At 44.9% G+C, this 13,606-nt stretch overlaps 1 protein-coding gene across 1 annotated transcript in view; it reads left to right on the top strand.

Annotated features, from left to right (window-relative positions):
* The window catches only part of IFNAR1 (interferon alpha and beta receptor subunit 1), a 28,882-nt gene extending 17,184 nt beyond the window's left edge, over positions 1 to 11,698 (top strand). The window contains exons 6-11 of the mRNA XM_052636446.1: positions 52 to 166; positions 3,252 to 3,451; positions 3,559 to 3,716; positions 6,019 to 6,169; positions 6,662 to 6,807; positions 8,041 to 11,698. Of these exons, the coding sequence (XP_052492406.1) occupies positions 52 to 166; positions 3,252 to 3,451; positions 3,559 to 3,716; positions 6,019 to 6,169; positions 6,662 to 6,807; positions 8,041 to 8,280 (1,010 nt within the window). The 3' untranslated portion in view covers positions 8,281 to 11,698. The remainder of the gene's footprint in view (positions 1 to 51; positions 167 to 3,251; positions 3,452 to 3,558; positions 3,717 to 6,018; positions 6,170 to 6,661; positions 6,808 to 8,040) is intronic.
* Positions 11,699 to 13,606: the final 1,908 nt, after the last annotated feature.

Raw genomic sequence — 13,606 nt, 5'->3', positions numbered from 1 at the left:
CTCTCACTAGAGTAAATGTGTGTGCTTTCTTGTGTGTTCCGTGTCTTCTAGAGAGACATAAAGTGCCTTCACCGGAAAATGTACAAATCAATGTTGACAACCAGACCTATGTTCTTAAGTGGGATTACCCATATGAAAGCACAACTTTTCAAGCTCAGTGGCTCCAGTAAGTTCTTTTCCATAAATGTCCTTTTGCAGCTTATTTTTGCCCAGTGTGTTAGGTTTCTTTTCACTCTGCTTCAGCCACCTGTTGTTCTCTGCACACATTCGGCCTGATGGAAAGGTGGTTATGATGCATTGGAGCTGGGGTGTTTAATTCTAGTCCCAGCTCTGCCAGTAACCGTCTGGAGTGTCTGAGACCCAATTACTTCTTTCGGCCTGTTTCTTCACTTGTGAAATGGGTATATTATAATATCTAGCGTTCTTAGTAATGTTAGTTGTTCAGTCACGCCCGATTCTTTGTGACCCCCGTGGACTGTAGCCTGCCAGCCTCCTCTGTCCATGGAATTCTCCAGGCAAGAATACTGGGGTGGGTGGCCATTCCCTCCTCCAAGGGATCTTCCCAACCCAGGAAATGAGCCCACGTCTCCTGCATTGCAGACAGCTTCTTTACTGTCTGAGCCGCCAGGACTTACTGGCTCACTTTTTTTAAGGTGTGATTCTAATTACATGTGTTGTTTCCTTGGTCTAGAATACTTGACAGATGACCAAGATATTTTCTTCAAAACCCACTGCTTCCATGAGTCCTTGAAATTATCTCAGTCCAGTCACTCCGTCAAGTTCAGTTCAAGTCAGTCCTCCTCCTGTCTTGATTGTTGTGGTGGCTTTGGCAGATTCCTTAGTAATTAGTGGGAAGCTAAGGAAGTTGGAGAGAACTGCTTTCTGTGCTTGAGTAGAGAGCAGCCAAACATGAGCAAAGCCCAGCCCGACATGAGTGAGAGAGGACTGGGTGTAGTGTATACTGATTGGAAACTGGAGAGGATAAACGGAGAGGGAGAAGAGAAGAGGATAATCAAGTGGAAGGTGACGTGAACTCTGGGGGAAAGGGGACCCCAAAGAAAGAGTTACCGAGGGCAGAGGAATTGCACGGCCAAAGGCAGTAGTAGGTCAGGTAGGGAAGAAAGAGTGAGAAGAAAGAGACGAGAAAGACAGAGAGAAGACGAGGGAGGAGGGAAGGCGGTGCTGCTGCAGTTGATTCCTCTCCACCCTTCGGTGTTAGTTTTGAAGCAGCAGCAGTCTGGATAATAAGTGCATTCTTGTGTGGAGCACAAACAGCAAAGGTTGCAGACGTGAGTGCAGGGCCGGAGAGTCTGCAGAAGCCATTTCGAAGGAGAGGTTTCGTGAAGGAGGTTTTTCAGTGACGAGAGACAGCATTCCAGGCTGGGGCTACACACACATGGGAAAGCTCGGATATGAAGAGACAAAATCAGATCAGGGTAACGAGGAGGTATCCATTTCCCTTTGCTCTGTAGTAAACTTGCGCAAACGCAGCAGCTTAAAAAACACGGCTTATTATCTCTCAGTGACTTCGGGTCAGGAATTCACGTGTGGTTTAGCGGAGTCCTGTGCTTGGGGTCTCACAAGGCTGCGGTCAGGGTGTCAGCCGGGTCTGCTGTGTCATCCAGGCTGTCTCGTGGTGTCTCCTAAGCTCACGTGGTGGTTGGTAGAATCCATTTCTGGCAGCTATAGAACGCATGGTGGCGTGCTGCCTCAGAAGCTGTCAATAGAGACAATCTCTGCCCCCTAGACCCTCCTTTAAAGCCTCATCTGATCAGGTCAGACCCAACCAGGATAGGCTTTCATGTGATAACTCAAAGTCCACTGGCTTGGGACCTTGATTTCATTTGTAAAATCCCTTCACCTTTCAAGTAATGTAACCTAATCGAGAGTTCATGGATTCTGCCTGCCCACGCTCAGGGGGAGGGGATGGTGTCAGGCTCATGCACCAGAGGGTAGGAATCTTGGGGGCCAGTTGGAATTTCGCCTACAAGAAAGGGAAGGCCTGCTTCAAGAACAGCAGAACCCTGGGCCTGGCGAGCAGCGAGAGGGATCCTTGAGTTAACAGGAAGGGGTGAAGTCAGGCTTCGCCTTAGACTCCGCTACAGGCATTCGGGGGCCACTGGGAGTCTGGTGTTGAGCGATAGGTAACATGAGGCCTGTGTCCAAGGAGCGTGACAATGGCCACATGGTGTGTGGTGCAGGGGACTGAAGACAACAGAGCCCACTCACAGGCTGCCGTGGTTCCGGGCTTGAACTGACGGGCTTGGAGCCGTTGGTCTCAGAGCAGTCCGTTAATCTATCCAGACGCGCTCTGACTGTTCAGACTCGCTCTCAGAACCCTGGTATGTGTCTTAGCCCTGACCCATGGTTATGCTGGTACACTTCCAGAAGAGAAAAGCTTTACTTGAGTGTTTGCCGGGTTTTATAACACAGTTAATCCTGCTGTGGAGAAGGCAATGGCACCCCACTCCAGTATCTTGCCTGGAAAAGCCCATGAATGGAGGAGCCTGGTAGGCTGCAGTCCATGGGGTCGCTAAGAGTCGGGCACGACTGAGCGACTTCACTTTCACTTTTCACTTTCATGCATTGGAGAAGGCAATGGCAACCCACTCCAGTGTTCTTGCCTGGCGAATCCCAGGGACGGGGGAGCCTGGTGGGCTCCCATCTATGGGGTCGCACAGAATTGGACACAACTGAAGCGACTTAGCAGCAGCAGCAGCAGCAACCCTGCTGTGGCCACTTTCAGGCTCCCAGCAGCGTGTCTGCCCACTGGACATGGAGTTGGGAAGAGGCACAGTAAGCCCTCCACCATATTCCACTGTTCAGACACTATAGATGTAAATAGCATTGAGCATAGATAAAATGCAGGGAAAACAGTTAGGAGAAGATGAGTTTTGCATTTTTTATCACTTTAGTTTTTAATACAACACATTTATTTGTAAGTTTATGTAACTTTTAACAGTGGCTACATTTACCAGCTAGCTGGTAGCATTCCTGAAAATTTAGCAGTTGTTTTTGTGCACCAGCTTGAGCCAACCCTTCACACTACTTCTTTATCACACGCTTGAGCAAGGTCTTTGGTTTTCTTTTGTGAACACATCTTTTCCATTGTCCTGTGAGTTTCTCAAGGGTGAGGACAGTTTACCTCTGTAACTTTGGCCCCTAACAGAATGTCTGGCCTATTACAGGTGCTCAGTACATGTTTACTGAACTAATGTGTTTGGAATGAAAAATATCTTTTTGTCTTAAAGTGCCTTTTTAAAGAAGATTCCTGGGAAACATTCAAACAAATGGAAACAAATACCAAACTGTGAAAATGTCACAACTACCCACTGTGTCTTTCCTCGAGATATTTTCTCAAGGGGAATTTACTATGTCCGTGTACGAGCATCTAATGGAAATGGTACCTCTTTTTGGTCTGAAGAGAAGGAATTTAATACGGAAGTGAAACGTAAGCCAATAGTTTTTGTTTTACTTTGTGATTCTCCAGTTATGAATTCTTACGATTGTTTTGTGGTCTGATTTGAACTTTGTGTCTTTACACATTTTTTTTCCTAGCTATCATATTTCCTCCAGTCATCAGCATGAAATCCATTACTGATGATTCACTGCGTGTCAGTGTCGGTGCTTCAGAAGAGTCTGAAAACATGTCTGTGAATCAGCTCTACCCACTAGTTTATGAAGTAATTTTTTGGGAAAACACTTCAAATGCTGAGGTAAAAAGACTGTGTAGTATAGGTTTATAACTTAGAGTTGTGACTATGATTTGGGTAAGCAAAGCTTGAAGTTAAAATTGCTGGGAAATTGTTAAACTTTTAGGCTATATGATTAACTCAGATATTTTCCATAGGAAGAAATTGGCGTTTCATGTTTTACTTGGTAAGAGTTACGGTCAGCTGCGTCTGGGCCTCCAGTTAGTTGCTGTTGGTTTGGGGGAATTTCTTGGCCTCGCCAAGTGGCATGCAGAACCTTAGTTCCCTGATCAGGGAAGGGAACTCACCTGCCCTGCAGTGGAAGCACGAGGTCCTAGCCACTGGACCACCAGGAAAGTGGCCCCAGCTAGTTTCTAAACCTCAGATCCTGAGTTCATTTGTACTCAGTTAGAACCTCTGAGGGTAGAGCTCAGGAGTTTTTATCATGATCCTCAGGGATTCATGAACCAGGGTTTCTCAACACTGCTGACATTTGGGTTGGACGGTTAGTTGCAGGAGCTGCCTTTTGCATTATAGGATGGCTAGTAAGGCCCCTCCCCACTGCTCACTAGGTGCTGGTAGCCCTCCCTCCTAGGTGTGACAACCCAGACTACCTCCCTGTAGTGCCAGACATTGGGGCACCTCCACGAGGACAAAGACTGGCTTTTAGGGGACAAAAGACTCTTAGCTGTGATCATGGTTTGTGGCCCTAAAATTCAGAAACCGCTGACAGGCTAATGCACATGAGATAGTCCACATTATTCCTGGGTCACTTTTCCCTGTGGAATTACCGTCAGGGAATCAGCCTTTAAAAACCTGCTACAGTTAAGTTGGTGAATTTTCTAGCTTCATTTTCTGTTGAAAATCCAAGAAAAGTCCAGTGATTGGGATACTTTGATTTTAACTATCTGAAGACTCTGCACAGTTTAGCCCTGTTGAGTATTGTGGTTAGTTCTAAGTCCTCCCTAGATCTGGAAAACCTAAATTTGTGTCTCAGACTACCAAATGGTGTAAGCTTAGGCAAGGTGCTTGACCACTGAAACTCGTTTCCTCTTTTCTAAAGTGGCGGGAGTCATAGCAACTTAATTTTTTTTTGAACAGATGTTTTTAAGGTTTAAAAGGAGGTAGTGTTTATGGAAATACCTACTGCATTGCCTGACAAATAGAGATTCAATAACCTTTGTTTGCCATCCTGTCTTATGCTGGGTAAGACATCAATAATTACAGTCATAATAACAGCTCATATTTATTGGATACTCATTGTGTATTGGGTGCCGGGGCTAAGTATTTTACATGAATTGTGTCAATTGGTCTTCCAAACAACCCTGCCAGACAGTTGGATCGATTAAATTACTCTTCAGAAAACACTTGGGATGGAGTATCCATTACTGCTTCGCTGATGCTGGGCCGTAAGGCAGTGAAACGTGAGTGGATGTGGTATGACTGAGGCCTTAAGTGCACCTGTGGGGATTGTCTTGGCTCTTGTGCTTCTCCCATTTGCCAAAAGGAAAGCAAGCTCCACGTGGTCTGTGGGCCAAGGCGGATGAGAGGCTGTAGAGCACACCTGAACGTGATCCACAGCCTCAGAGAGCTCCCCCAGCCAATCCGCTCACGATCCACTCACGAGCAACAAAAACAAACGTTCTGTATACATGTATATGCGTGGCTGAGTCCCTTTGCTGTGCACCTGAAACTCTCACAGCACTGTTACTTGGCTGTACCCCAATACAAAATAAAAAGTTTAATTCTTTTTAAAAAAAGAAAAATATGTTTTGAGCCACAGGCTGTTCTGTTACACAGCATTGCAGTGTTATTTTGCTGTACTTGCTCTGTTTTGTTACACCACAGTAACAAAACAATAGCAATAGCTAGCTGACTAATACAAATAGGAGTAGTAATTGTCCTCACTTTACAGATCTGGGAATAGGGCCCAGGGAAATTAAATAACTTGCCTAAGACTACATAGCTATAAGTAACATCTTGATACAGGCAGTTTGAGACCAGACCCTGCCCCCTGCACTTAATTGTTCTGCCACTAACCAGAGGTAACACGATGGTAATTCAGCCAAATCGGTATGTACGGATAAAATAACTTCGAGTTGTCTTAGGACTATATGGTATTCTTTTGGCAGGAGCATGTTTCACTTTTGAGTTTGGTAATGGTGTGTTGTCCAAAATAAATTAATATTTCTTAAAATATACCGACCGAGTGTTTGGGAGAGGCTAATCTTAGAATGAATATTTAAGGAATTCAGGAAACAGGTATTCCCTCTATGATTTCTTGGGGTTCTAAATTTTATCAATGATTTACTTATTTTTTTTATAGAGAAAAGTTCTAGAGAAAAGAACCGATTTTACCTTTCCTAACTTGAAACCGCTGACTGTGTATTGTGTCAAAGCCAGAGCACTCATTGAAAATGACAGGCGGAATAAAGGGAGCAGTTTCAGTGATACTGTGTGTGAGAAAACAAAACCAGGTCAGGATCTTTTATTTTACTTTTTCTTTTTTAATGTCGCCAGATTTAATAAAAAATAACCAATTCATTGAAAACTGTAAAATATTTGTGTTTTGCCACAAAAATATAGAGAATGTTTTCTTAATGGACCATTTAAGTCAAAATCAGACCTTTACACTGACCTTCACAAAACTTCACACTGAGTTTTAGAAAATATTTTTAATACTCAACTTAGTTCAATGGTTTTTGCATGCTTTATATTTCATGCATACCCACATAATTAATTTCTTTTGTTACTCTTAGAATTTAATGAGACTTATTTTTTATATAACCTTTGATATAATTATCATGTGGAAATCCCTTAGTTGTGAATTTTTTATGTTATTGATATTATTTAACAATGTAAATTTCCTTTCACATGGCTGTATTTCTTTCACACAAACTGTCAGCAGTCTTAATATATTTGTGTGTCAAAACCTATATTGATGCTAAACACCATTTATTTCTTTTTAGGAAACACTTCCAAAACCTGGCTTATAGCTGGAATTTGCACTGCATTGTTTTCTATTCCTGTGGTCATTTATGTTGTGAGAGTCTTCTTGAGATGTGTCAAATATGTGTTCTTTCCATCAAGTAAACCTCCTTCCTCTGTTGACGAGGTAGGTTACTTTGCTTGGTCAACAGCTAGCTGGATTTTTCTGAAAATAAAAGGGAAATATATTTGATTGCAACAGAATATAAATGTGTTCCTGATAGTCAAAAAATAATACAGACTGACCTGGGTTTTTTCCTTCAGAGTTTTAGAAAACTGACTTCAGAAGCAGTCATGTAATAGAATGTAGCATGGAATAGAAGAATGTGTCCTTAATCCCATGTTTTTCTGGCAGTTTGGCTGCTGTGGCACTTGTTTTACCACCTATATTCCCAAAAAGGTTAAAACATTGTCGCCAGTGCAAAAACTTTATTCTGTAGATGAAATCACAGAAAACGAGGTAGAGAAACACACTTTTCCTCTCGCAGCACCTCGGTGTTTTGGCTGGCACGTCCGTGTGGCTGGCATAGTTAGTGGAAGCACGGCGCGATGACCGTCAGCGTGGGCGCTGTCCGGGGGTGGCGTCTGCACCTGGAGTGGCTCCCGCGCTGCCTGCCTGCCTTCAGGTTCTCAGGCTGTGGAGCCAGAGGCCAGAAGGTGGCTCACTGACGGGCTGTAGTGTATTTCACTGACTGGCTGTGAACATGCGCAGCTCAGTTGTGAGCACTTGCACAAGTGCCCGTAGCTGTAAAGCAGCGCCAGCAGCGCCATCCTGTAGAACTATGAGGGGCGAGGGCAGGAGACCAGAAAGACCCGCCGCTGTGCCAGCACTCTGTCCACGTGAGCTGTTTCACCCTCTTATCCCTGAGTTTTCTAGTGTCATTTCTATGTGCTCTTCTATTCAGAGCTGTTATTTAAAGAACTTTAAGACTAGCAAGTTACTCTTAGCGGAACTGGGAAAAAGTTAACTTCTCCCTTGTGCTCCTTCTGGATGTTTTCGGATTGGGTACCAACATTTTTATTATTTCACAATAAAATGTCCCCAACCCCAGTGCCCTCCCATTCCTTTCTTACCCACCACGCCCTTCCACCCCCTACCCCTCACAGCACAGTGGACTTTCTTAGAGACTGTTTGGAAAATTTCCCCAAAGCAGTACTGAGATGTTCGTGGCCTCACTGGTGGTGGTTTTTTTCTAGACACGATAGTGCAGTGGATGCGCTCTTAGCTCGCTTTTTAATACGCATGTCAAAAGACAGGATTTCTAGATAAAGGATTTAAGAAACTGAAGCTTATTGAAACTCGGAAACCACTTTTTGTTCTTTTAAATAATCTGTTTCTGTTCTTTCCCTTTTGAATTAGTATTTCTCTGATCAGCCACTAAGGAATCTACTCCTTTCCACTTCTGAGGAACAAACGGAAAGATGTTTTATAATTGAAAATGCAAGCATTATTACTGAAATAGAAGAGACTAATGAAGTTGATGAAGTTCACGAAGAGTACAATTCCCAAGCTAGTCAAGATTCAGGAAACTATTCGAATGAAGATGAAAACAGTGGAAGCAAAATAAATGAAGAGTTTCTGCAGCAGGACAGTGTGTGACCAGGAATGACCCCTGAAACATTAGGGAGTCTTACAAGAGTCAGAATGGGAGCCTGGGCTTTTTGCTCTTCTCAGTAACTCTCAAAAGAAGATTGCCCATGTCAGGGAAGAAAAAGCATCTTCAGATCGCAGGTCCTAAAAATACAGGCAAGCATTCACTATTTAAAATGAATTTCAGGAAGTTTTCTGCGTCCTTTGCTGTGTGTCAAGTCTTGAAAGGCCTGTCATTGGACCTGCCTCGGATGAGAGGCGTTAAGTCCAGAAGATACCCTCTGACTCCCTCATGCTACCTAAGCACCCCTGTGCTGTCGTGTGGTTTGGGGGTGCTTGTGTTCCCGTCAGCTGGTGCTGTCTCTGTGTATCATTCGTTCCATCTCCCTTGCAGCATTACAGTTCACTATTTTTCAGGAGATATTTAGAACATTTGGTCTTGTTCAAAGAAGAACCTGAATACCACCATCAGTTGATTTTCTGAAAAAGTAGCTTACTCTGGAAAACAGCTGCACATGCCAGAAACGTGGTCCTTATAGATTTTCAGGGGGATTCTCTCTGTTTATACCAGTCACGTTTATACCAGTTGCAAGAGATGTGGGTTCAGTCCTTGGGATGGGAAGATCCTCTAGAGGAGGGCATGGCAACCCACTCCAGTATTCATGCCGGGAAAATCCCATAGACGGAGGAGCCTGGCGGGCTACAGTCCATGAGGTTACAGAGTCGGACACTGAAGCGACTGAGCATGCACACACGCGTACCAATTACATTGGCCTCTACATGACAGTTACCCAGCCCTTCCACAGTTTAGGATTAAAACCATGTCATCTTTTACTATATGTACATTAAGCCTTCCTGTTTCAGAACATTAGGACAGTAGCTTCTGATTAGAAAGCATAATCCCGAAAATTACAGAGAAATGGGAAACAGTCTGAGTAGAGAAGTTACTGTTATCCCTTAAGATATGGGAGCGTGTCACATTAGTGACAGTGTATGTAAAGTCTTGGGATCAGAAAATGCTACTGAGAAACAGTAAGTAGAGTGAGTCAGTGGGAAAGAAGCAGGTGGCTTTAGTGAAAAATAAGAATAATGTGCGTCGTCAACTTCTGATAACTAACATCCTGAGGGGTGGCATTTGTTTCCATGGCTCATCTGTGTCACTTCGTAACAGCAGGCCGGCTTCTGTCCACTGTGGGGCAACACTCAGGTGTCGCTTCCGCTCAGCCTGCATGCACTCAAGGACATGCAAGTTATTTATCATCAGAGTGTGGGAGGAAATGAACTAGGAAGGAAACCCAAGTTTTTAAAATTATGCAATACCTCTCAAAGGTATCTGTAGCTTATGTTTAAATGACTTTGCTATTTTGGCTTATTCATGGAGCTCCTGCAGAGAAAGGAAGTGTAGGAATTCTGGCTACCTCTGAGGCCAAGTTCTCAGCTTCAGTCGTTGCAGCGGGACTGAGAGGGAAGAGAGATGGCACCACCCAGCTCATCAAGTCCGGCCGGGCTCGTTTAGAGTGGTCCGTAGGGTCTTCTGAGTGGAAGAAGAGATTGAAAGCAGCCGCACTGGGAAGGGCCATGGTGCCCCGCCTGTCCTCTCCAGAGCACCTCGTGCTCCTCTGGGCCACCATCCAGCCCCTCGGGGAGCACACGGTCAGGGGCGCCCCACCAGGGTAGTTCTCTGCTGCAGAATCCTTCCAGGGACCCAAACACCTCTGATCCACTGACCAGAGGCATTTGGTTTATAAGCAGATCAGGACTGGCCCTTCGTTGGGAAAGGCCCCATCCGTCCGTGGGAGCTTGTCACTATCGAGAGGACCCTGCCCTCGCCGGCTTCCGCGCTGGGTCAGGGCCCCCGGCCTGCCCTGCACTCGGGCCTGGGATTTTCCACAGGAAAAAAGCTGCTTCAGACTGGGAACAGTGCCTTTGTGGGATGTGGCAGAGGGAAAACTAGGGCATTATAAGGCAGAGACGCTGCTGAAGTCACTAGGTCCCTGGGTGTGGGAGTATGTGTGTCGGGTTTAAGATCCCCTGTGGTTTTCAATGAACAAGCATCTGAGCGGCCTCAAACAAAAACCCCTCTGTTTTGCTGCATCTTGTAGACCTGAAAATGCAGTTCCATTCCATTCTTCATTGTGGTCCACATGTAGCTTAATCAAGATGTGCTTGCTTGTAAGATGGTAAGTATTTTTTTCCAAAAAAATAGTTTGCTTGCAAATACTATATACTTGAGAGCAGCAATAAACTCCCTCAGATCTGTGATACTGATAGCTCTTGGAGAGGGTGGATATAATCTAAGCATTTATGTAGAAGATTTGTGTCATTACAGCTGGAAATCATGTATTCATATGTAATATAGATTAATACATACGTAGTGACATGGGTCTGTAAACACGCATGTACACACATGATGCTGGCTACTGTGCTGCTGCTGCTGCTAAGGCACTGAAGTCGTGTCCGACTCTGCGACCCCACAGACGGCAGCCCACCAGGCTCCCCCATCCCTGGGATTCTCCAGGCAGGAACACTGGAGTGGGCTGCCATTTCCTCCTCCAATGCGTGAAAGTGAAGTGTCTCAGTCGTGTCCGACCCTCAGCAACCCCATGGACTGCAGCCCACCAGGCTCCTCCGTCCATGGGATTTTCCAGGCAAGAGTACTGGAGTGGGGTGCCATCGCCTTCTCCGACTGCCACTAGTACATCCATAAACACTTAGCATAGGTTCTAATTAGAAAAGGGTAAATGCTGCTCTAGAACTACGAGCTTCAAAATCTTGACCAGAAATTTGCAACATATAAAGTTATTTCAAAAATATATGTTTAGGGACTTCTTGGTGGTCCAGTGGCTAAGACTGAGCTCCCAATACAGGGGCCCCGGGTTTGATACCTGGTCAGGGAAACTAGATTGTACATGCCACAACTAAGACTCGGCACTGTCAAATAAATTTTTAAGTGTATATATACATATATATAGTTTGTGTAACATCTTTTCCCCAAACCTACCTTCAAAGCAGCCTCAGATTGCTCCTAAGAATTTGGAAGTGTTCAGAAGCTTTTCCTGCCTCCTCCCCATCCCTGTAACCCTTGCATTACCTGACGCGTTGGTGTTCGTTTCCGCTGGTGTCTGCCTGCCCCTCCCAGGGGACCAGAAGCTCTGTGAGCTCAGGAATATACACTTAGCACTGTGTCCCCAGTACCTACCAGAGTGCGGTGCCTCGCGCGGAAAAGGTACGTAGGAAATACTTGTCAAGTGAGGGAAGCCTAGGGTTTGAACCAAGTGGGTGTTTCTGTTTGTATGTCTTATTGAGGTATAGAAGGGCACGGCCATATTTCCAGTGTTTCTATGAAAACAGCCAGTGTTGCCAGTGTTTGTATCTTACTTCGTGTGTACTTTGTCTTAATGCTCACTGCCATTCATTTTTAAACAGTTTTAACCGTTTCTGTAATAAACACTGAGTCTTGGATTCCATGGTGGTTTTGCTTGAACTGATTGAACGTAAGCATCACAGGTGCTGTGGCTGCTGCCTTCGTGAGGTGTTCGCAACAGAGCGGGCTGGTCCCGAGCCGGGTGGGCCGCGCCCGGCGTTGGTGTCCCGAAGGGCCCACCCCGGGCTGGGAGCTCTCACACAGTCCTTGCTTTTTTTCACAACCTTGTGTTTAGACTCGGCCGGACACAGCCTTGAGCCAGTGAGTCTGCAGCCGTGATGCAGACCCTGCCCCCCCAAAGCGTGCTGCTCCCTTTGGCCGACGCCTCTTCTCTGGATATGCTCTTGGAGGGGACGCCCCAGTCCCACGCATAAATTGATCTGAAGTTAAACACCATTGACATTCAAAGTGAGAGTCCTCATCATCTGTTTTTAGTAGCTGTCCTCAAATATGTTCCCAAAATGTACAGGGAAGTGAATGTTAATAATTTCATCTCTGATGCACAAGAGACGCCCCTGTTACTTAACACTAGTGACAAATACCGGTAACATCCAGTTTTTTTTCTTCTGCGTGGTAGCTCATGTCAGCAGCTCATGGTAGTTGACCAACCGTGAAAAAGCGGGCAGTCGATATTCTGGAAAGAGGGAAAAAATGGAAAAATTACGTCTCTCAGTAGCACTTTTAAATTAGACATCTAATTTCTCTCTTCCCTGGTGGTCCAGTGGGTAGACTCCAAGCTCCCAGTGCAGGGGGCAGGGGTTCAGTCCCTGGTTGGGAAAGATCCTGTGTGGCATAGCCAGAAAAAAGTTACTCAAGAAACATTTCTCCTCACAGTGACTTGCCAATCCCTCCACGGTCCTACTTCCCCAGATTTCCTGGATCCATCAGAAGGAGCAGAGGGGAAAGTGAATGACTGAATAAGAAGAAAACATTTTCCTATCTCTCCATTAGAAAGATGGACCGTTTTTCCAAAAGACTGGATTTAGGCCTTAAATGTATCATAAAATAGCAACGTGCCTTTTTGTGTACCACTGTCTGATCCAGATTTTATCATGCTTTAATCCTCTGGAATTTAACTTTTAAAAAGACATGGAGAATTTCCTGGTGGTCCAGTGGTTAGGACTCTGAACTTTTCACAGCTCTGGGCCCAGGTTCAATCCCTGGTCAGGGAACTAAGATCCCTCATGCTGTGTGAAGCAGCAAAAAAAAAAAAAAGATGATTCTGAGTGTTTCAGAATAAAGGGGCACCATCCAGTCTGAAATCTTCCTGGAAGACCTCCACCATGTGCATACATGGAAGTCACCTTTGTGCCCACCTGTCCCTTCATGTCTGTCAGAGACACTGCCTTAGGAGAGATTTTATAGCATCCCCCAAAATACATCCGCTTCTCTAGGTGGCAAGCTCCATAAACACAAGGACCTTTTTTTTTTACACTTTGCAGCTGACAGTAAGTGTTCAGTTCAAGTGATTAAGTGCGACCTTGAATTACCACTTGACTGGATTCGCCACTAGGGGAAGACAAGTCACCCTCTTTAGGTTCACAACTAGCTGGTATTTTCAAAACAGGTTCCTAGATGGTTGTATCATGAGGAAACATGAAGCAAGTGGTATGTATCTGAAGACTGTATACCGTTTAGGGTTGCTACATTTAACAAAAACATAGGACACCCAGTGAAACTGAGTTTTCATTTCAGTGAGTAATGAATAATTCATAAACAGTGAATAATTGTTTAGTATAAGTGTGTTTCAAATAGTGCGTGGGACATTACTAAAACTTTTGTTGCTATACAATGCTTTGAATACTCTGGCATTTTACTTATGGAAAGAGATGATTATGAGTTTTTATAAAAAAGACTTGAGGGACTTCCCTGGCAGTCCAGCAGTTAAGACCGCTTCCAGTGCCGGGGATA

This window comes from Budorcas taxicolor, chromosome 1, assembly GCF_023091745.1.
Source record: "Budorcas taxicolor isolate Tak-1 chromosome 1, Takin1.1, whole genome shotgun sequence".
NCBI lineage: Eukaryota > Metazoa > Chordata > Mammalia > Artiodactyla > Bovidae > Budorcas > Budorcas taxicolor.
This window is presented reverse-complemented; position numbering and strand designations above follow the sequence as displayed.